Here is a 23,795-nt window from a genome sequence, read left to right on the forward strand (position 1 = left end):
GGCAAATTTCACAAATGCACTTTTGCCACATGTCCCATTTGTTTGACTTTTTTTTTTTTTTTGGGATCCCCCAAAAATTGCTTATAAAAACGTTGGAATTTAATTATACACGTATTGTGGTTATTTTTTGTAAAACTGAACAGAAATAAAATCTAAAAGACTATTTACACATTTGACTGAAGTTGAGAGAAAAAAACGCTCAAATGACAACATTTTCTTAAAATTAAGCACCTACGAGTTTAAAGTCATACTTTGTACCCTATTCGTTGAAGGCTCAATAAACTAAAAAAATACGCTGAATATATATATATATATATATATATATATATATATATATATAACACCCTGAACATTTCCATTCTCTGGAGCCAGGCAGAACTGCACTACCACCCAAAATCCACCAGGGGTCAGTAACAAACAAGAAACCTTTTTCCGGTAGTAAGTTAATAACATCCAAAACAGCACGGGAACCTTTTTTTATTTTTTTTAATTGAACTTTCAAAATTACAAAATTCAACAGCAAGTTCTTGACAGATTCCTCATATTTACACATTGGAAATACAAACTGAAATAATTTTAATAAAATGAAAAATACAAATACAATACAAATTAAAAAAAATTAAATACAATTTAAAAAAAATTAAAGGGAATCACAAGCATAATTTAAATTCATTTAGCAGAGACAGTTCTTTTGGGCTTTACGACTGTTTAAAGACTTGATTTGTATAGATTATAAATAAGCTTAAAGGATCAGCGCGGGTACTGATAGTACTGTTTAAAACACAGCCATGATCTCTGAATATTTTATCGCATTATGATGTTTTCTACAGTCAATGACCCACGCGTTTTTCCTATGAAAATGCCAACTACTATTAGTAATTTCTTTAAAACAGACTAAATGTTTGTGTCACTTGCGGTTGTTGATATGAGACGAGACATGACGCTCTATTTAGGTGGTAAAACCTCAGTACTGAGTGAAGCATTCAGCAAACAAATATAATTTCCCGGAAATAACTTCAATATGTAGAAGTGTGCAGCTCAGTGCAGCTCAGTGCTTAGGAGGAGGAGTCGCTCGCGCTTAGCCTGCGCGCGGAATTCAGTGCTTCCGGACACCGCGCGTCTCGAGCGAGCGCATCCGCGGCCGGCTGAGCGCCGCACCGACTGCTGTGTCTGTGCCTGATCCACCCCGTCACTGCCAGCGTGTTAGACATTCATAAAGGTAAGAATGATTTGCTCTTGCTTACGCATTTTACCTACTAACAGTTACTTTTGGTAATGAAAACTGATGTGAAATGAGAAGTCTTTTTACTTAAGTGCAAAATATCAGTGGCAGGTTCATTTACGAGGGTCTATGAGAAATGAACTTGTTTAGTGGCATCCAGCGGGTGTTAAGCGCTTTGTTTAGTGATGTATTTAGGGTTTGAGTTGTTTAATTTGTGCGTGTGTGTGTGCATTATATTAATTAGCAGGAATTAACTGTAAATCATTTACAAGAGTGCAGTGAATGGCTAAATTGGTTGAGATGGTGGAAGCTGTTAGTTCCCCTAGGGAGTCTGCTGACTCTGTCTACACAAATGAGAGGCAAAGAAGGTCGAGACACACTGAGAGGTGAACATGAGAGCTGACATGATCTGAAACCTTTAAATGAGTTGAATTAGCAAAGGAATCGGCAGCAGGTGCATTGAAGTTTCTTTGCTTCAACCAATTTGTATCTGCTGAAGCTGTGTGAATGAACCAAATTAGATGATGATAATGAGAACACAAAAATAAGAAGTTTGCTGCTGTGGTTTCAGAACTTCGGTCTCTGCTATATCTAGATGTATGTGCTGTTCATCTATTAATATTGGCTGCTTTCCTGCCTAGTTTTATCTTGTATATTTTTTGTTTTTTTCTCGCTGTGAGTGTTAAACCTTTTCTGTTATTCGATTCTTTGGTCCATTTGTTAATTTTGGTGTATGTTGAGGACAATATCAGGCATCTTCCTCTTCAGTTTGGCAATCTAGAATGAAATAGCAAAGCAAAGACTAGCGTGATGATGGGAATCATGAGCGCTTTTGCTATTGAACTCTTTTCGTAATTAATGAAACTGTCATTTCCAATTTTTATGTAGTTTAAATCAAATTGAATCAAATAGCAGTGAGTTTGTCCTAGAGTGAAAAACAGAAAGGAATGTCTCTAGGACTAGATTAGGCCATAGGCTTCATAACTTCCTGTTCTGTACAAGGTCACTTCCTGGCTGCTCTCCCCTGGCGCTATGGGAGGAAGTGGGTGCAGCTGTCCGGTAAAATTGCCCAAAATGCAACATGGTAAAACTGGCCAAGTTAAACTCTGTTACACATTTTAGCTATTTTTTGGATAGCTCAGTAATGACGGCATCACCTAATGTTTTCATGCAGGATGATTGTTAGAATAAGATAATAAAATGTGCTCAATTATGTTGTTTGCAAAGGTTTCGTATCTGTTAGTGTCTGTCTGACATTATTTCCGTTCAATCAGATGAATTTCACAACTTCGTGTTTAGTGGAAAAATGGAGAAACCTCAATTGGTTTCATTAGAATCAATTGAGTTTTCACAGAAAAAAGTACAAATATTTAGTTTTTCAAAAGCATCAAGTCTAAAATACTGGCTCTTCATGAAAAGGCCTGTTCGTGGAATCTCACTCTAGAGGAAATTGACATCATGTGGAAAAAGGAAGTAGCTGTGTTTGTGACACCTGACTTACTGTTCCCAGGATACAGTTTGCTATTGTCTTCCCTCTCTCGCCCTCTTTACTGCTTCATCTATCAGTTTCTCTCTAATTTTATTCTTGTACTGTATGTGTTTGTCTAGAGGCTCATGTTTGTCCACTTGCATGCACTGTGTATGTCTGTTATTTATTTGTTCAGAGAGTGTTTCCATGAAAGTTTATGTGTATATGAATGTGTGTGTGTGTGAGAGAGAGGATTGTAGTGTGACAGCTTGTTTCCCGGTGTCCTATCATTCCAGTTCCACTTACACAATACTTCCTGTTGGAGGGGGAGGGAACTTCCTCTCCATAAGAGTAGGAGAAGTGGGAAAAGGGAAAGCAAAGAATGAAGGAGCTGCAAGAAAAGAAATAAAGAAAAAAAGATGGTAAAATTAAAGCGTTTTGTGTGGGGCAACCTGTCGTGTTGTCCTGGGCCCTGTCATATATAGTGTACTTATTAGGCCTAAAAAAGAATGGGCCCAACAGTTAAGATGTTGTCTCAGGCCCATGAATTTTAGTGGGCATTCTTTTCAGAATAAAACTACCGAATTGTATATGTATAGTTTATGCATGTGTTTATATGCATTTTGCCACATTTTTGTATGACATGTTTTGGTTGCATGTGAAAGTTAGTCTTGCATTAGTTAAGTATCTGTTTTTGTTTTTCAGGCAATTCTGAGAAAAAAAGCTGAAACATAGTCAAAATGTGAAGATGTGCACAATGCTGTTACAGCATGTTTTACAGCAAAGAATTTAATTAAAAAAAGTTTTTCCAGTATGCCAGGAATTATTTTTTATGTTACAGACATAAGAATGGTTGATAATAAAATGCTTTGCTATATAGTCAAAATAAATTGAATGCAAAACACTGAAAATCATTTAAAATGCTACAAGTGAATTCAGACATTGCAATGTTTATCATGTACAGTATGAAAACAACTGGATATTAATTTTTAAATCTGCAAAAGGTTACGTTTAACACTGTTATTAAATTATAAGTGTAATGATTCACTTTAAGAGTGTGTTTAAAGGCAAAAGTTATCTAAATGTAACAATAGAAGAAATGAGCATGTTCAGTTAAACACCCAATATCGACTCTATGAATAAATTAATAATAATTTGTAATATCAGCTGTTAACTGATGTATTACTGATATATTATGCATTGGTCCAGCAGTAATGGATACACTTCAGCATTTTTGTTTGACATTTATATTTTTCTTTGATAAGAAATGAATTAAGAGTTATCTTATACACTGAATACTTCACAGGAAAGGTGGGTCCAAGTGTTTGTGACTGAAGTTTATTCCAGCATGTTGCAAGGTGTCAGTGCGAGGGGGTGATGAATGTCATCTTTTACAGTAGCCTCCATTATCGCTGAACATCTTTGTCCAGCCGCAGTTCCTAACCATCTTCCTTCCACTTTCCCATGCAGGTATATTCGTAGTAATCTATCGGCCTGTATGTAAAGCATCTCACTCCATCTAGAATTCAGAAAGGTGATGCAACACTCATCACACGACCTGAATACATGCTCATGAGGTTTGTTTCAGTTGTGATCTGATTACAGGCTTTGCTCTGGTGACAAACTAGATGGTCTTCTGCATTTGCTGTTGGTAAGCCCTCAAACCCTCAAATGCAACTTCCTCTTATCAACACAGCTGTAAATGCTACGGTTGGTGAGAATGTGAGAGGGCTCTGACATTTTGACACACATTGAGTTTGCCAGTGTGCAGCCCTGGGTGCTTTTACATTATTGAAGTTTTCATAACCTTTCAAGTCTATAACAACTTAGACCCTTATTGTTTGATCAGTCGTCTTCATTTCTTTGTGTAGTTTATTCTGTAGTTATTTTTATTTATTTATTTATTTTTTCATCTACTTACCTAAAATAACTTTTGATGATTATGGACTTTGGACTGTAGTTTGTTTAAAATACTTTTAAAAGGTTTTAAAGGTCCTCGTTTTCAACTATACCTATGCGTTTTTTGTTGTTGGATAACAAGACCTCACTGTCACAACATGACATTTTTTTAGTTGACGTGTGACTGATAGTGCTAACGCATATGTACGTGTCAAACCTCTTTTAGAAAAAAAGCGTGGTGTCTGTGTTCGCTGGTCTACAATATATTTAGACACTGGAAGTAGACTCGTCTCTTCTTTTCTGTTAAAATGGCTTCCATCGAAAAGAGTGAATATTACAACAAGAGAAGAGATTGGCTTCCTCTTTTTTTTTTTCTCAATCTCAATTGTTTCTCCTAAACAGTACTGAGATCAAACAGAGAGTAAATTGAGACTTTTGCTAAAGTCAGCTATTTCTCCGGAGAAAAAGACCCCAGTAATCTAATGCATCTGTGCTCAGTTTGCAATGAAGGCCAGCTTCACACTAGAGCTTTTGGTGCGGACCCATGTCCATTTGAGTTCAGAGTTCAGTTTAAAAAAGTGTTTATCAAAGCTAGAAATGGTTCATGTGACCTATATTGCAGTTTCCAATTGGAATGAAACCAATCTGACTTGCGGAACCTATTGATGACCTACACATAATTTGCCATTTATTATTGTGCATTTCTCATGGCTGCTTGTCTCGGCCCTTGGAAAGCATATCGCATTCTTCGCATCTGTTGTTATACACCTGTGGCAGATAAGCTCAAGAGCCATTCTGTCTGTGGTGTGGTGGTAAAGAGAGTCAAAAATAGTTTATCTTAAACTTTTACCTAGCTACTGTGGTAAACAGTTACCGCTAGTACTCATAGTGGTACACTTTCAGAAAAAAATGTGATGAAATTAAATTGCATTTAGGGGTACAACAGCTTGTCTGTAGAACTCTATACTTTATCTGACCCTAAAATTTGTATATTACCTTAGTACCTTAGAGTGGTAATATACCCTTAAGTACTTCTTTAAACCTTTTACGGGTACGTAAGATTTAAAGATATCCCTTGGAGGGTACTGCCCTGATTGTACCCCTAAAGGTACATTTGCACAGTTTTTCTGAGAGTGTAGTCAGGTGGATGGTGCAAACGTACCATAATTCAATCCAAAAATTGAAATGTAGAGACAGACGAGAGGGGTGTAATTGAGCTCTGGTTAAAAGAAAGCATCTGAACCAAATATAAGCCTAAATATTGGAGATTTTAATATGAATTCAAACATTTTAATTCCTTCAAATGAACAGTTGCTACCCACATAGATTTCATAGCTCTATACTCATACTGAATGTCAACAACTTGTCTATTTTTATTTGTGAATTTTAGCAGAGACCACGTTGACACTTCAATAAAAGACCGCTTAGAACTTCATTAAGTCTCCTGGGCCCGTATTCACAAAATATCTTAAGGCTAAATGTAGCTCCTATCTCACCGACTTTGATTATATCCTTTTCATTAACCAGTTGGGCAATAAGTAACAGATGTTCTTGCATCCAATTTGGTTTTCTTTTACGTTTGCATGCCTTACTATCAGCCATGATTATTCTATTCTCTTAATTAGAAGGCGGTTTATATGCATCAGCTACAAGAAGCATACATGTAAGAGACTGACAATTAGCTGAACATATATTTGTTTAATTAGTGACAGTTTGCCTGCATGTTAAAATCTTTATTTGAATGTGGCAATTAACATTATTTTTTAAACCTTTATTTGGATATAGCAACATAATATCAATATTTCTATGAATAAATGTCTGACAGAGACCCCTCCCCTCTCCTATCAGCCAATCACTGTGTGCATATTTAGTAAGCATGCTGACATCCTCCATAGCAACGAGGTCAACCCCGCCCTTACTCTTAGCTTAAGACTTCTCTCTATTCCTTAGTAAAAGTTTGTCTCAGCAGCTTTGTGAATAGGTTTTAACAGAAAACTCTTAGCTAAAAACTTTTACTGCTATTTAGGAGAACTCTTAGTGGTAAGATAAAATGTTTTGTGAATATGGGCCCTGATCTCTGAAAGAGACAACTTTGAGCAATTTGTCCTTTGAGACCTTTTATCATATGAAAGAGACCGTAGACAATCTAATAAAAGAGCAAAAGACGGAAATGTTCATTTCTATAGTTTATTTGGCTTATAAATATAGAAACCAATGAAAAAGTGTTTTTAAGCTTCACTTGATGGCAATATTTATAAGTTTAGCATGTTATGAGTCTCTGAATCTTTCGTTTCACTCACCCAGCCTGCTCTCCCTGTATTTCCCGTTCTCAAAACCTAATGAAAACTCTAAAAACAGGAGCTGCTTTTCATTACTTACACATGTACTAGTTTACTTTTATTCACTTGTCAACAACTATTCTCTTTTGTGGTCAGCTGTTTAATCAAACCATTATTTGTTCAGCCCTTTCTAACAAACATGGAATTAAAAAGTGGTCAGGACTTATTCAGTGCTCATTTCTTCTGTTTCTAGACTATTGCATCAGTGCAGATTGAATTACACATGATTATCTGAACAGAAAATAAGATAAGAGCACAAACCGTTGTTTTTTATTTGTGTTTTTTATCATCACTTATAATTTATTCATTGTAATTCTGCACATAGATAGGTTAATAATAAGAATGGGACAACAGGCATGTGGAATCATGGGAAATTCTTGAAGAGATATGATAAAAATGGAAACAATAAGCATGGGTGGTGAACAGTTCTGTATTGTTTTCTCCAGCAAAAATGCTACACACCTATTGAAGAAAAAAAAAGAAGCTTGTGATGATTGTTAATTTGGTAAGCGTGACGTCTGTGTCACGTTTGCAAGTGTGTGTGTGTCTGCATTGTGATATCTTCTGATGGGATGTTTATGTGTATCTTGGAGTAAGTTTGGAATGTTTTCATGAGGCAGAGAGAAAAGCATAGATTGGACAGATTGTCCGAGGGGTGGAGCAGTATGTGTTGTTAATGTGTTGCCCCTTTGCAGCTGGACCCTCTCCCCTCTCAGCAGGAAATGAGGGGGAGGCTTTAGTAGGCCGGACAGGAAACGCTCGCAAAACTGGCATCCTGTTGATCCACTGATGGTCAGTCTGATAGAAATACAGGACATAGCTTTATACAGCGAAAGAGTGGACATTGCGCACACACGTACATTTTCAAGGGGAATTTTAACCGAGAACTTCCCTTTCTCTAGATTGGAAAGAAAAAGGAAGTAACACTAAAAACTGTTAAGTTACAAAATGTAAAGTCATTTCACTTTCTTACAGTCTGTTACTTATATGAATGCATTGTGTTTTTCTTTTTCTTGCTCTCTCCGTCTTTCTCTTTCTCCCCAGGAAGATGGTGTGTATTGAAAGCTGATGTGTGGATCTGGTGAGAGCCGAATTTACATCAACCTTACACTCCCACAGTTCATTCATTACATTTACATATCGACCACTGCGAGAAACATAGTAGAAAACCTTCTCAACATTGACAAACTCATGTCATATAGACATCATCACCATACAGAGACCCCAAAATCAATTTGAACACTCAAGCTAGGGCTTCACGATTCAATTTAATAAAAATTAAATTGTGATATGACTTAGTGTGGTATTAGTGTGGTTTGATATTGCAAATTGGTTACCATATTAATTTTAATGTATTGTCTTAACTATGAACACATTGATTTTTAGTGCAAACAGTTTACTGCACTTTGTTATTCTTCTCGCTATTTCTCTACAGTGGCTATTCACCCGGAAGTCTCGCACATTCACAGAAAACAGCTTACTTCTGCTTTGAAAAATAAGGTGGATAGCATGCATTTAGCACAACACAATATGCACCAACCATCTTCCTAAACTTTGTGTGAGAAGTGCTTGTAAACCGGCTATTGTCAGCAAAAGAGAAGCTTTAATTCCGTGGTTTTCCACTGAAATAAAAGTTTGATGGTTTAAAAGAATGTTTGAAAGCAAAGAAATTAAGACTAAAATGTTAGTCTTTCAATTTTACAGCTATTACAGAAATTATTATTATTAAATATTCAGTGTTTTATTTTACAGTAAAATATTACACTTACAATAATAATAAATGTTTAATGCTTATTTAACTTTTAACACTTTAAAATTACAGTTTAAGTTATATGTGTGTGTGTATGTATATATAAAAATTAAACTGTAATTTTTCATATATAACCACAAGCTTTTTTTTCCCCACAAAATCATGCAGTCCTAACTTAAATCATACCTTAAAACCAATGTCATTGCATTAAATATGAAGTAACCTACTTCAAGTAACCTAATTAATTCCTCTTTATCTTATTCCTATGGAAAGAAGCTCTGTTTCCAGGGTGATGAGCTGTGTGCTTTAAAAATATCGAATATTATGGGCTGTGCTTGCTGTAAACAGAGGAAGGCCAGTAAAGCTGTGTCGAGTCCCAACTCGTGTGACACAGGCAATGGGACCCAAGCATTAGAACCCTCTCGTTACATCGCCGATCCCACTTTTAACTCTGGGATGATCCCCAACTTTAATGATTTTTCCAACCCTGCTCCCTCATCCAATTTCAGCTTGTCCCGTCCAGCCCCCATCACAGGTGTGTAAAAGTGTGTGTTGAGGTGTGATTTTCAGTTTTGTAGATAACAGCGTTACTTCCGTTAAACCCATTATGTTTGTGTGTTTGTTCAGGAGGTGGTGTAACGCTCTTTATAGCGCTTTATGACTATGATGCACGTACAGAGGATGACCTGAGCTTCCAGAAAGGAGAAAAGTTCCATATTATCAACAATACGTGAGTTCAAAGCAGGACAGTTAGAATAAGATTTACACAGTCTTTTAAAACCACAAATATCAGACATTTCTTCCTTTTGTTGCCTTGCTTCTCTCTTTGTTGTTCCCCTGCTTCTCTCTTTGTTGTTCCCCTTGTCCCTCTATCTGTCTCATTTCCTTTCTTTCTCATCTGTTTGTACCACTTTTTGATATTTCTTTCTCTGTCCCCTGTCCCTCCACAGTGAGGGTGACTGGTGGGAGGCTCGTTCTCTGGACACAGGGAAGTCTGGCTACATTCCTAGTAACTATGTGGCCCCTGTGGACTCCATACAAGCTGAGGAGTGAGTTACATGCGAACATGCTATTTCAGGAATTTATAATGACATTATATGCAAGCTTTAAAGTACATTATTGGTGTTTGTCCATGCAGGTGGTATTTTGGGAAGATGGGCAGGAAGGATGCAGAACGACAGTTGTTAGCACAGAACAATCCTAGAGGGACATTCTTAATACGAGAGAGCGAGACAACAAAAGGTAAATGATTTTAATTTATCAATTTTAATTTATCAGTATATGTATTTACATTTTACATTCAGTAGTGAAATCGTATCATATATGTGACCCTGGACCACAAAACCAGTCATAAGGGTGAATTTTTCAATAAATCTTCAAAATTGAGATTTATACAAGCTGAATAAATAAGCTTTCCTTTGATGTATGGTGTGTTAGGATTGGACAATATTTGGCTGAGATACAACTATTTGAAAATCTGGAATCTGAGGGTGCAAAGAAATCAAAATATTGAGAAAATCACCATTAAAGTTGTCCAAAAGAAGTTCTTAACAATGCATATTACTAATCAAAACTGAAGTTTTTATATATATATATATATATATATATATATATATATATATATATATATATATATATATACACACACACACAGTAGAAATTTACAAATATCTTCATGGACCATGATCTTTACTTAATATCCTAATGATTTTTGGCATAAAAGAAAAATCAATGTATAATACAATGTATATACAATGTATTTTTGGCTATTGCTACAAATATACCCCAGGCAGCGAATGGTTTTGTGGTCCAGGGTCACATATGTGATGTTATATAGTATTGTGATTTATCAAATTGTTTGTAGCTAAAATGTTAACAAATTCATTTTTTTTAAGGAAAGAAAAAAATATTTGTGCAATTGGTTTCAGCACTTTGTGTAAATGGGAAACGTGTTAAATAAATGCTTTGAATGAATGCTTTTATTCAGTAAGGATCAGGGGTTAAATTGGGATTTGTTATGTGGGGAGGCTCTATGGTATCAAGCTTATATACACACTATATTGCCAAAAGTTTTGGAACACCCCCTTCTTTAGAACAGAAAAAGGCACTAACAAAACTGTGACAACAAAGATGGAAACATAATTCATGTATTTAAAAATTGTATTTCCATCTCTGTTGCAGCAGTTTTGGACGTGTCTAAAATGACAGTACCCTTATGTACAAGTCATTGGTGTTTGGTGAAGAGTTTTTGGCTCAAGGTCTGCATATAAAGTCACAGAAAACCAGAGGTGTTCAGCTGGGATCAGGACTTGGCTTTTTGCAGACCAGTCAAGTTCTTCCACACTGACTCAATCAATCATGTCTTTTTGAACCTTGCCTTATACACAGAGGCACTGTCATGTTAGAATAGAAAAGGGTCCTGTCCAAACTGTTCATATAAAATTAGAAGCACACAATTTCCTACAATATCATTATATGCTTAAACATTAAGATTTGTACTCATAGAAATTACTAAAGTAGTCAAACATGTTCATTAGAAGGGGGTGACCCAATACTTCTGGCAATATTGTGTGTGTGTATATATTTATATATACACACACACACACACACACACATACATACATTTATATTTAGTAATATAGCAGACACTTTTATCCAAAGCGACTTACAAATGAGGACAATGGAAATATATATGTATTGTGTGTGTGTGTGTGTTGTTTTCTTGCAAATATGATTTATTCTAATGCAATATTCTCATCTGTTTTCTATGAGCTGTGACGGGCTATAAATCTGCATGTTTTTTATTTTATCCAAAGGCATTTTTTTTTTACTTTTTATAGAGGGCATTTTCCCACTAATCTCATTAACTTTAATTTCAAATTATCACATTATAATAATGTGATTATTAGCTATACGTTATCAAATTAAATAATTTACACAGAAAAATACAACTACGATTCTTTAAAAAAAAAAAAGTTAATATACAAACAAGAAATGGTGGAAATTATAGTTTTCAACGAAATTAAAACGCCAGTAGGAGCCAGTAGTGAGCGTTTAATGAGTCATTGAGTTGTTCATTCAAACGATTTGTTCAAACGGCAGATTCATCAGATGTTTATGCATGGGCTAATGCAACTTTGACTCAACCGATTCGTTCAAAACACTGAATCATTCAGCAATGAATCGGATAGTTGCTTTAAGATGCGCTGTGGTTCCGCCAAGAATGTAAGTGATCTAATATTATTGTATTTGCTCATTGAACTGTTTTATAGAACTATTAAACAGTCTTAATGGTGAAAACGTTTAGTGATGTTGCCTAACTGACTGTATGTTGCGCGTTTTATTGCCTTATACTGTCAATAGATGCATTATATACAGTAGCTATATTAGATTAGATTAGATTAGATTCAACTTTATTGTCATTTATGCAGAGTACAAGTACAGAGCTAATGAAATGCAGTTAGCATCTAACCAGAAGTGCAAGAATATAGTGTTTTATATACATATAAGTGCAGAGTAAATGAAGATATGATTTACAGAATGTACAGTGGAATTGCTATATACAGTATTGTACAGTATTGAGCAGAGTATATACAGAATATAAATAGGAATGCAATGTAGGGATTGTATGTACATTATGAACAGAGCAATGTAGGATTATATACATTATGAACAGCAGAAACGTGAGAACAGTGGTAATAAATAAATACAGCTGGATGAGTGTGCAAAATATTGATAGGACAATGTATTCTATGCAAAATAGCAGTAGTGCAATATTTTATAGAAATATTTTACTGTGCTTTGTGTAGTAACAACTTTATACAGTTTATAGTGTGATAACTTGTACAGTCTGTGCAAAATAAGAGTAGTGCAAATGCATGTGTGTAAAGTACTGTGACCAGTGCAGTAATAAGCAGGTGCAGGTTAGATTGGTGGTGTGGCGTTCAGAAGTGTCACAGCCTCGGGGAAGAAGCTCTTCCTGAGCCTACTAGTGCGAGAGCGTAGGCACCTGTAACGCCTGCCGGATGGAAGGAGGGTGAAAAGTCCATGGTTAGGGTGAGAGGCATCCTTGATGATGTTTCTTGCCCTGCCCAGACAGCGCTTATAATAAATGTTCTCAATGGAAGTTAACTGGGTGCCGGTGATCCGTTGAGCAGTTTTCACCACCCGCTGGAGTGCTTTGCGGTCAGATGCGGAGCAATTGCTGTACCATACTGAGATGCAGTTCGTGAGTATGCTCTCAATGGTACAGCGGTAGAATTCCACAAGGATCCTGGGATTCAGGTGAACTTTCTTAAGGCTCCTTAAGAAGTAAAGGCGCTGCTGTGCCTTTTTGACCAGAGTAGAGGTGTTGTGGGACCAGGTGAGGTCATCAGAGATGTGGATGCCAAGGAACTTGAAACTCGACACACGCTCCACTTCAGCTCCGTTGATGTAGATGGGTGTGTGTGCATGACTCCTAGTCCGCCTGAAGTCCACAATGATCTCCTTTGTCTTCTGGGTGTTTAGCTGTAGATTGTTGGTGGCACACCACACAGCCAGGTGCTGCACCTCATCCCTGTAGGCTGATTCATCGTCATCCTTGATCAGACCTACCACCGTGGTGTCATCTGCAAATTTAATTATGGTGTTGGAGCCATAAACAGGAACACAGTCATGGGTGAAGAGGGAGTACAGGAGAGGGCTCAGTACGCAGCCCTGTGGCACGCCGGTGTTCAGGGTGATGATGGAGGAGGAGAGGTTATCTAACTTGACGGAATGAGGTCTGTTAGTCAGAAAATCTAGAATCCAATTGCAGATGGGTGTGCTGATTCCAAGCTGGCTGAGCTTGGAGATCAGCTTGGAGGGGATTACTGTATTAAATGCAGAACTGAAGTCTATGAACAGCATTCTCACATGTGTGTTTTGACTGTCCAGGTGGGTGAGGGCAGAGTGAAGCGCTGTTGAGATGGCGTCCTCTGTTGACCTATTGTGGCGATAGGCAAATTGGAATGGGTCCAGTGTAGCAGGGAGACAGGATTTTAAGTGGGATGCAACCAGTTTCTCAAAACACTTGGCAATGATGGGGGTGAGTGCAACAGGACGGAAGTCGTTAGGGACCGAGGCAGTGGAATGTTTCGGTACTGGTACGATGGTGGAGGTTTTGAAGATAGTGGGGACAGTTGTTTGGGCCAGGGACAGATTGAAAATGTCCGTGAAGACCTCAGCTAGCTGCTCCGCACAGGCTTTAAGCACACGACCAGGTATTCCGTCAGGGCCAGCTGCCTTCCGTGCATTCACCTTACACAGAGTGGAGTAAACATCTGATGTGGAGAGAGTGAGAGGCAGTTCACTGGGTTGATGCTCAGCTTTGAGTGAGATCTCCTTATTATTTTGATCAAAACGAGCATAAAAGTGATTGAGCTCGTCTGGGAGGGAGGCAGAGCTGGAGGGGGGCACAGAGTTAGGTGGTTTGTAATCTGTGATAGATTGTATGCCTTGCCACATACGTCGGGGGTCTGAAGAATTGAAGTGTTCTTCAATCTTCTGTTTGTGTGTGAGTTTGGCCTGGCGGATACCCTTCCTCAGGTTGGCTCTGGCTGAGCTGTAAGCCTCCTGGTCTCCAGACCTGAAGGCTGCATCTCTTGCTTTGAGCAGGAGGCGAACCTCTCTGTTCATCCAGGGCTTCTGATTGGGGAAAATTTTTATTTTTTTGTGTGTGGTCACTCTGCTCACACAGCTGTTGATGTGCTCCATGACAGAGTTGGTATAAATGTCAATGTTAATCTGAGAGTTTGTGGTGGCCTGGACAGCAAACTCACTCCAGTCTGTGTGCTGGAATTTATGTTGAAGAGTGGAGTCAGCACCTTCCAGCCAGATTTTAACAGTCCTTGTTGTAGGTTTCACACGTTTGATGACTGGGGTATACTTGGGGAGCAGGAACAAAGAGAGGTGATCAGACTGACCCAGGTGGGGGAGGGGTGTGACTTTGTAGGCATCACTCACATTAGTGTAAACGTGGTCCAATGTTTTATGTCCCCTTGTAGTGCAGGAGACATTTTGATGAAATTTAGGGAGAACAGATCTAAAAGTGCAGTGATTGAAGTCCCCAGCAACGATAAAGGCTCCATCCGGGTGCAGGGTTTGTAATTTGCTAATAGCAGCACAAAGTTCTTTCATAGCCACATTAGCATTAGCGTCCGGAGGTACATAAACTGCAGCAGCAACAATGCAAGTGAACTCACGTGGTAGATAGAAAGGCCTGCACTTGATAATCAGGAACTCCAGCTCAGCAGAGCAGTAGGTATCAACAATGACAGAGTCTTTGCACCATGATTTATTTACATAAATGCATACTCCGCCACCCTTGTTTTTATCCACCATTAGCCACCATTAGCCACTTACTCTAAATGTAATAAAATCAGAATAATACTGTACAGACTTTTTACATTGTTACAAAAGGCTTCTTTTTCAATTCAATGCTGTTATTTTGAACTTTTATATTCAGAGAATAATTTATTAATATATTTAATATAATTAAGAATAACAAATAAATAAATAGAAAACAGCTATACTAAATTGTAATGATATTTCACAAGTATTTTTGATCAAACAAATGCAGACTTGGTGAGCATAAGATAATTATTTTAAAACAAATCTTTAAAAGGACTTGCCGAGCCCAACTTTTGAACAGTAAATGAAAGTGTCAACAGTGTTTTAAAATGAACTGTGTTAAATACATTGAATTAATCCCTTGAATTAACATTTTATAGCCTACTATTAGTGCATAGAAAAACATCTAGTTTACATAATTTCTTTTACAGTGCCATTCAGAAAGTACAACAATAGGAAACATGCAAGGAAAGCTGGGAAAAAAATCTGATGAGATCTTGTACAATAATGATGCTCGATACTGCAGAACAGTGGAGGTTCTGTAATACAGTTTATTTCAATAAAAGCCCAGTACGAGAAGTTGAAACAACAATACCTAAATGCCAGTGCAGTTGTTTAGTGCTGACTGAAAAGAAATTGGTTAATTCTTTCTAAAAATGGTTTTAAATCCATTGATTTCATCTCCCCAACAAATTTTAGAGCATCTTCTTACCTCCTCTTTAGGAGCATACTCTTTGTCGATCAGAGACTGGGATGATGCGAAGGGCGATCATGTCAAGCACTATAAAATTAGGAAGCTGGACAATGGCGGTTATTACATCACAACAAGGACACAGTTTGATACCGTCCAGGAGCTGGTGGTGCATTATAAAGGTCAGTGCAATACATGTACACCTCAGACTTAACATACTGTGATTTCTAAATGCATAACAGTACATTTCAAAGTTTTATTTTATATAGATTTTGTCTAAGAATTTCCTCAGAAGGAAGCATTGTTTAGTGGCTCTGTATGTGGCGTGTTGATATTTAATGCGAATAAAGTTATCAGCAGGTCAGTTTCTTTGCACAGCTTCATTTCTTCTTTTGTTGCCCAAATGACTTCTCTGCTTCGGCTGAGTGCATTATTTGGATCAGTTCTGTTAGTGATCCTCCTACTCAGTTTGGTGCTATCAGCCTTCCTGTTTCACTGTTAATGTTGAATCTAGTCACTCACACACACACACACACACGCACATTATACTCTTATGAATATACAGAGGTTCTTCTCGGATAGACCACTTCAACAGTAAAACTAAAATTGGGCCACCTACCACCTCAAATAAGGGGGAAAATGTTACCACAGAATGGTTACTTTCAGTTTTAAGTGCTAAACAATTTTCCCTTAGTTTCTACTCTACATATTGAATTTACTTATCTAAATTTTACCAATCTGCTGCTTTTAATTGAAATGAACTGGAGTGGTGCTGATCCCTAACTAATAAGTTAGACTGAACACTAGCATACACTGATGTACACTACTGTTCAGAAGTCTGTGATCAGTAAGACACACTGAATTAAACAAAAGTGACAGTTAAGACATTTATGATTTCAAAATATTTCAGTTTCAAATAATTGCTGTTGCTTTGAACTTTCTGTTCATCTAATAGTACTGAAAAATGTATTGTGATTTCCATAAAGATATTAGGCAGCACAACTGTTGCTTGAGCACCAAATCATCATATTAGAATTTCTGAATGATCATGTGGCACTGAAGCCTGGAGTAAGGATGCTGAAAAATGTATTTACTGTATTTGTGACCAAATAAATGCAGCCTTGGTGAGCATAACAGACTTCTTTCAAATACATTAAAAAATCTTACTGACCCAAACTTTTAAACCGTAGTGTAGACAGTAAAAACATGTGTTGATATGAGCTGATTAATTCATCTGGTCTTTATACTACAATAATAAATAATATTATATTTTCTAGAACTATAATTACTATACTATAAAATAATACTTTACATGATTTAACACATCCTTTAGCATAACAACCCAGCCACACAGTCTGACATGCTGCTGCAACCACTGACTGTCAGTGATCTCTGTCGCCCTCTGCTGAGTGAACATGTATCATTCAGGTTTTTCATGCATATGTGTGCTTGTGAGTGCTTCTTTAATCTAATTTGGACAGCATTTTGTGTATTTGTAAATGTTTGTTTTTATAGCCTGCTGTTTGTGTCTTCTTTGCATCTGTTTCCTCTCGTTTCTATCTGTGTCTTTCTTTTCTCCATGCTCTGTTCTTTAGAGCGTGCAGCAGGGCTGTGCTGCCGTTTGATTGGCAGCTGTAGGCGGGGCATGCCTAAACTGGCTGACCTGTCAGTGAAGACTAAGGATGTTTGGGAGATTCCCAGGGAGTCACTTCAGCTCATTAAGAAACTGGGCAATGGCCAGTTTGGTGAAGTGTGGATGGGTAGGAACCACTAAAAGCATGGGAACATGTTGCAGGAAGGAAGGAACAAAACTTGCACGCCTTGCCCATCCTACCTGTGGTACAGAGCCTTGCAATTATATTACATTATTTAAAGAGCTAGTTCATCCAAAAATTATGTCATCGTTTACATCGTTGCTCTCATGTCGTAAGATGATTGACTTTATTTCTCCTGCGAAACACAAAAGATATTTTAAAGAAGGTTGTAGGGGTGGGCGATGACCAAAATCTTATATGAATATGTTACAAGTAATTTTATTTCACGATATATATCACGATATAGTTATTTCTGCTTCAAATAAGGTATTTATGATATTAACATTTTTGATACCATAGAAATTTAAAAATTCTTGTTAGCAGTGTCAATATCACAAAATAACTAATACTATTCTAACTTAAAAAAAACCCCAAAAAAACAAGCTCACTGAAGACAAGTAAATAGTTAGCGATTAAATAAGAATAGGAAACTAATTACAAGCAATAGGACAAAAAACTACAGTAGAACAAATAGATAAATGCTACACACATCAAATGCATAAAAACACTGCATATTCTTCACTGTATAAATCAAATATATTTCTTCTTATTAAAGTTACAAAAGTGATTTAGTCAAGAGCAGTGAGAGATTTTCTCCCTTTTGTTGTTTGATTAACATGAATGACAAACAGGAATATTAGACTGCTGTCACTTTAAAAGCTGCCCAGATCCAATATACTGTTACACGTGTGTTTCTTTTTTTATCTTTCAGAGAGCGTGCGCATATAGCAAAATGAATTCTCTGTCACTGCTGGTTTTTTTCAATGGCTTAAAATCACTTTTTTTAAAACATCAATTCCATGCAAACGATAAGTTTCATGACCACGTAGCACAGCAACATCACGTGAATGTGTAAAGCAGTAGAGATGATAGTCCAAAATCTCTTCAGGTTGACAAATTTCTACTGGTTAATTGTGTCTACTGGTATATTGTCCACCCCTAGAATGTTTTGGTTAACCTTGACTTATATTGTATGTTTTTTTGGGGGCTTTTTTGTATGAAAAACATCTTAATGTCTTTTATATTCCACAGAAGAAAGTAAGTCACATAAGTTTGGAATGACATGAACAAAAATAATTATTTCATTATAAGGCAATTATCCAGTGTTTATTTCTGTTGAAAAAAAATCTATAAAATTTTACAATAAAATGTTTTAGAAAACTTCCATTGTAGTAAGCTGGCGAAAAGAGTTCCAAACTATTTTGCAAGGCACTGAAGATGAAAGAATTGAGGTCAGGAATATAACGTAAAGGCTGTGCTGTTTTTGTTCTCTCCCTCTGGTCCTTCTAACATTGCATGCCACCCTGTTTCCCTCCTTCTCCATCCCCCCTCCCTCTTTTTCCCTTTCAACACCCTCAACAGGTAGTAATGATGGTTTATGTTGCTACTTGACTAAAGCCTGTCCAAATGCCACGCCCCAAACCATGGGCTTAGGGCGTGACGCCTGGGAGATCAGCCGGGACACATTGCAGCTCAACAGGAAGTTGGGTCAGGGTTGTTTTGGCGACGTCTGGATGGGTGAGAGGGATACGACGATACGCAGTGTCGATCTCCATGTCAGCATTTGCTAATGCTACAGCCAGTGTTTCCAAAGGCTTTCTTCGCCACTTTAGCATGTTTTCCTATGTCTGTTTCAATCAGTATGTTTTCTAAAATTTGATCAATGCAGTCTTAATGACAAGAGAATATGAAAAGTTTTGTGGGCCGTTCATAATGCTGAACATTCAAAATGCTGTGATTGACCCTGCTTTGCCAAGCATCAGTCTATGGTTCTGAACTGTCAGCTAATCCCCAACATAGCGCTATGTCAGCTAAACCTCAATAGCATTTTAGCACTGTGTCAGTGTTCATTGTGACATTAAAAATGCAACAGCACATTCACATAAATTAAAAAAATATATATTCAGCTCTTTCCCTGGAGCTGAGTGTTATGTTGTCTGCAGCAATCCCAGCTTCCTGTTGCTTTGGTGTGTGGCCATATTCCATCTGTTTCTCTTTATCCCCTTCTTTTGTCCCTTAAACTTTGCCATGTTCAAATGGCTCTCCCAACTGAGTCTGACACCTTTTCAATGTGTAGGCATGTGGAATGGCACAACAAAAGTTGCAGTGAAGACCCTGAAGCCAGGCACCATGTCTCCAGAAGCCTTCCTGGATGAGGCCCAGATCATGAAGAGGCTCCGTCATGATAAACTGGTGCAGCTGTATGCTGTGGTGTCTGAGGAGCCCATCTACATCATCACTGAGTTTATGAGTCAAGGTATGGACAATTATATAAAAATCATCTGAGTGAATACAAAGCCAAAATGTTTGTATGCATTAGCATTCAAAGGTTTCAAAAGGTTTTGTTTTTGAAAGAAGTCTCTTATGCTAATCAAGGCTGCATTTACTTGATCAAAAATACAGCAAAAACGGTAATTTTGTAAAATATTATATCAATTTAAAATAACTATCATCTATTTGAATGAAACTTAAAATGTCATTTATTTCTGTGAGAGCAAAGCTGATTTTTTAGCAGTCATTAGCAGTCTTCAATGTCGCATGATCCTTCAGAAATCATTCTAATATGCTGATTTGAGATTGAAGATACATTTCTTATTACTATCCATGTTGAAAACCGTTTTGGATACTTAATATTTTTGTGGAAACTGTGATACATTTTTTCAGGGTTCTTTGATTAATAGAAAGTTCAGAAGAACAGCATTTATTCTAAACTGAATTGTCTTTACTGCCACTTTTGATCAATTTAATGCATCCTTGCAGAATAAAAGTATTATTTTATTTAAAAACATTACTGACCCCCAAATTTTTTTTTTTAATGATAATGTTTCTGTAATATATAAATATTACAAAAACAATTTAAATAAATTAATTTATATAAAGGTGTATATATAAATTTTTTCCTGGATGTTTTTGTGATTTAGGAAGCTTGTTGGACTTCTTGAAAGATGGAGATGGCAGAAATCTAAAATTGCCTCAACTTGTGGATATGGCAGCCCAGGTAAGGCTCCTTAGTCAACAAATATCTAGCAAACATTTACTATCCATTATTGGAACAATCCTTCAGAAGTGTTGTCAAATGATTAAGGTTGGAACCAAGAACCATTTCTTATTTAGAACAATTCCTGAACAAATTAATCTTGTAACAGTCTTTAATCGATCCCGGATCGATTAAAGATACAGCCTGCAGGATTTATATTAGCATGAAATGTACACAACTGGTTATAAGAGAACCATGTACCACAGTCGTTCTGCACAGGGTCAATTACCCTAAAACCTTCAAACCATAGAAGACATAAGACGCCTCAAACAAATGTGCCAGTCCTTCAGATAAGCTCTACGAAGCATCTTGAGAGCATGTCTTTATTAAAACTAATATCAATCTCTATTCTTAAGTATGGTGATGAAAGTGATCTTATTTCTTCTAGATTGCTGCCGGCATGGCCTACATTGAGCGGATGAACTACATCCACAGAGACCTGCGAGCTGCCAATATCCTGGTTGGAGATGGTCTGGTCTGTAAGATTGCAGACTTTGGGCTGGCTAGACTCATCGAGGACAACGAGTACACAGCTAGACAAGGTCATTCACAATCTATGACCCAAACTTGATCTCAATCTACTCAGCATATTTCTACAATCTGCCAGAGTTTCCTGCTTTATTTGATACTATCAAATGTTATTTATCTCTTCCTTGGCCTCTACTCAATTTCATTCCAGCTCATTTTGTTCCAATATTCATTTTACTGCACTACAATTTTCATCTTTCATTACTCTATTTTGGGCTGCTATATCTCAGCACTTTCTATTTGATCTGTAATTTTCATAAATCATGATTAAATGTGCTGAACCGATTGTCTTGATTCTTGTTTTATAGGAGCAAAGTTTCCGATAAAGTGGACTGCCCCAGAGGCTGCTCTTTATGGTAAATTTACCATCAAATCAGATGTGTGGTCTTTTGGTATCCTATTGACTGAGCTCATCACCAAGGGCAGAGTGCCTTACCCAGGTGTGTCTTCACTGAACCACTATGGCTACACTTTTATACACACTGTCTGTTTGCTTCTTTCTCTTGATATAAACTCAGATATAAACTTTTTTTATTTTAAAATTTTACGTAAAAACTGGCATTTTAATTATTTTAATATTAATACAATGAACTAATTTCAAACTATTTTGATGTTCTACGTTTTGTTAACAAGATAAAAATCAAAAACCATATAAAATCAATAAAAATTAAATATTAATATTTAGTTCGACCCTTTAGAGATTGACAGTCAACATTTTCTGAAGGTTAAGCACATTGTTTGTTTGAAAGCACATTAATTTGTTGAATAATAGAAAAAATATATATTTTATGTTTTCCCTATTCATGTGGATCACCTGTTGCTGCACAAGTACATTTATTTTTGTTTCTGTATGTATGAATTTGTGTAGGGATGAACAACAGAGAGGTTCTGGAGCAGGTGGAGCGTGGATATCGAATGCCCTGTCCGCAGGGCTGCCCAGCATCTCTGCATGAGTTGATGCTGCAGTGCTGGCGGAAGGATCCTGACGAGAGGCACACCTTTGAGTACCTGCAGAGCTTCCTGGAGGATTACTTTACTGCTACTGAACCCCAGTACCAGCCTGGAGAAAACCTGTGATTGATGCATATACACTTAAGTGCATTGGTTCAATATATCCTTCAGGAAAGATGCAATTGCCTTTACTTTCTATCACAATACCGCCATAAATTGAGTTTGATCGATGGCCCTGCAATCACAAGCTCCAAATGAACATGCTTTAGTGCAATTCCTCATTCTGTTCTTCAAACTGAAAAAAACTTTCCAAGATACTGCTCTCAAACAGCAAGATTGGGTCACTTTCTTAAGTCTGAAGTAATACTGCGATCAATGTTAATGTCGTTTTTTTTTTTTTTTTACTTTAATACAACAGCACATATTAATACACCATATTAATGCTTCATCTCTCCATTAAAACAATAGCAATTAGTTACCTATTCAATGTATTTGAATGTTCTGTCTCTTGTTGACTATTCAAGTAATTTCTAATGGGTGCCTAGTGGAGTTATTCTAGTCAACAGAACATTTTGCTCTAATAACAGGTGGAACAAAAGAATCTCTACTAGGCATTCAACAGTGACCTGGATAACAGATTTTTTACAGACTTATCTAATCGGTAGTTGTGATGTAATGTGATATACAGGTTTAAGCTCCAATAACAGAGAAAGCTCTTCCCGCTCAAGAGCAAGACCACATGAACCTTCTTTTTACATACGATTCAGCTTCTGAATGTGCATTTTTGAATGTAACAATTGTCTGGCAAGAAGTAAATTGAATGCAAAGTAGCCAAAAATGAAATCTTGAAATATTAGTGTATACGTCTCTATGCACAGCTAATCAGGATGTGCCTTGAAATGTCTTTATAGTCTTGCATTTGTTTCTCTAGGCTCTCATGTTATTGCTTTCTAATAATCCTTTTTGTTTAACTTTGAATCTAATGATCTTGTATTATTTTATTAGAGAGCAGTTCTGTTGTATAATAGTGGGCTTTATTGTGGCTTTAAAGACACAGTATTGACATTCAGAAAAGACTTCCTTCAGAGCTGTCTTTTAAAATGAGAAGAAAAACTACTGTTTTGTATTGTTTCCTGCATTTTACACTGTATTTTACATTTTACATCATATCTCAATGATTTGGTTTGTAATTTAATTGTATATCAGACCTGTGCCCTTATTCAATGATCAATTATATTCTACAGGGATAGACTGTAACCCTGAACTGAAGAATGTGTATTACAGTTATGTAATGTTTGTGCCATTTATTATACTGAGCTTACTCAACTGAACCCATGCGTCTAACATGCGTTTCTTTTACTCTGCATGCACATCATACACTTTTGCAGGATGCTCTCACCTTTATTCATATAGTGCTTTATACAATAAAGCAGCTTCAGTAATGAACAGAAAAATAACAGCATCATTTAAAATCTCAAAAACAGAGACAAATGCTCAATTGCTCTCCACTTTGCTGTCCACAAGATGGCAGAAGAACCGTAATGTGGAGACTTGGAGATGAGCAGGGTTTTTAGTATGCTGTATTGGTTTATTAATTATCCTGCTGGGGTTTGTAGTCATGATGGTACATTCCGTACCTGCACTGAGCTGGCACTTTGTTCTTGCTGCAGATTTGAGTTTTACATTTATAAATTAAACAGCTTGTTGCATCTACATTTTGCTAG

At 36.8% G+C, this 23,795-nt stretch overlaps 1 protein-coding gene across 12 annotated transcripts; it reads left to right on the plus strand.

The window, feature by feature from the left end:
- Positions 1 to 1,025: 1,025 nt before the first annotated feature.
- yrk (Yes-related kinase) lies at positions 1,026 to 23,402 on the plus strand. 12 transcript variants are annotated; one of them, XM_079442110.1, is made up of 15 exons: positions 1,051 to 1,219; positions 7,973 to 8,009; positions 8,364 to 8,428; positions 8,952 to 9,213; positions 9,306 to 9,408; positions 9,629 to 9,727; positions 9,817 to 9,920; positions 15,774 to 15,923; positions 17,337 to 17,501; positions 18,918 to 19,073; positions 19,633 to 19,812; positions 20,477 to 20,553; positions 20,981 to 21,134; positions 21,429 to 21,560; positions 21,989 to 23,402. In XM_079442110.1, exons 2-15 carry the CDS (start codon positions 7,997 to 7,999, stop codon positions 22,195 to 22,197), a joined length of 1,869 nt encoding a protein of 622 aa, XP_079298236.1. In that variant the 5' UTR covers positions 1,051 to 1,219; positions 7,973 to 7,996; the 3' UTR covers positions 22,198 to 23,402. The 12 variants fall into 12 exon arrangements, with proteins under 12 accessions (XP_079298239.1, XP_079298233.1, XP_079298240.1 ...); XM_079442113.1 differs by lacking the exon at positions 18,918 to 19,073 and having other exon boundaries at positions 1,026 to 1,219; positions 7,977 to 8,009; positions 8,955 to 9,213; XM_079442107.1 differs by lacking the exon at positions 18,918 to 19,073 and having other exon boundaries at positions 1,041 to 1,219.
- The last annotated feature ends 393 nt before the right edge of the window (positions 23,403 to 23,795 follow it).

This window comes from Barbus barbus (genome assembly GCF_936440315.1).
Source record: "Barbus barbus genome assembly, chromosome: 19".
In the NCBI taxonomy this organism is placed as follows: Eukaryota; Metazoa; Chordata; class Actinopteri; order Cypriniformes; family Cyprinidae; genus Barbus; species Barbus barbus.

What these genes read in the sequence shown, in the direction of transcription:
- yrk (XM_079442110.1), top strand. An exon ending in GACTCCATACAAGCTGAGGA is followed by an intron (nt 9,728 to 9,816) that starts GTGAGTTACATG and finishes TTGTCCATGCAG; the next exon opens with GTGGTATTTTGGGAAGATGG. An exon ending in GTTTGGTGAAGTGTGGATGG is followed by an intron (nt 17,502 to 18,917) that starts GTAGGAACCACT and finishes CACCCTCAACAG; the next exon opens with GTAGTAATGATGGTTTATGT.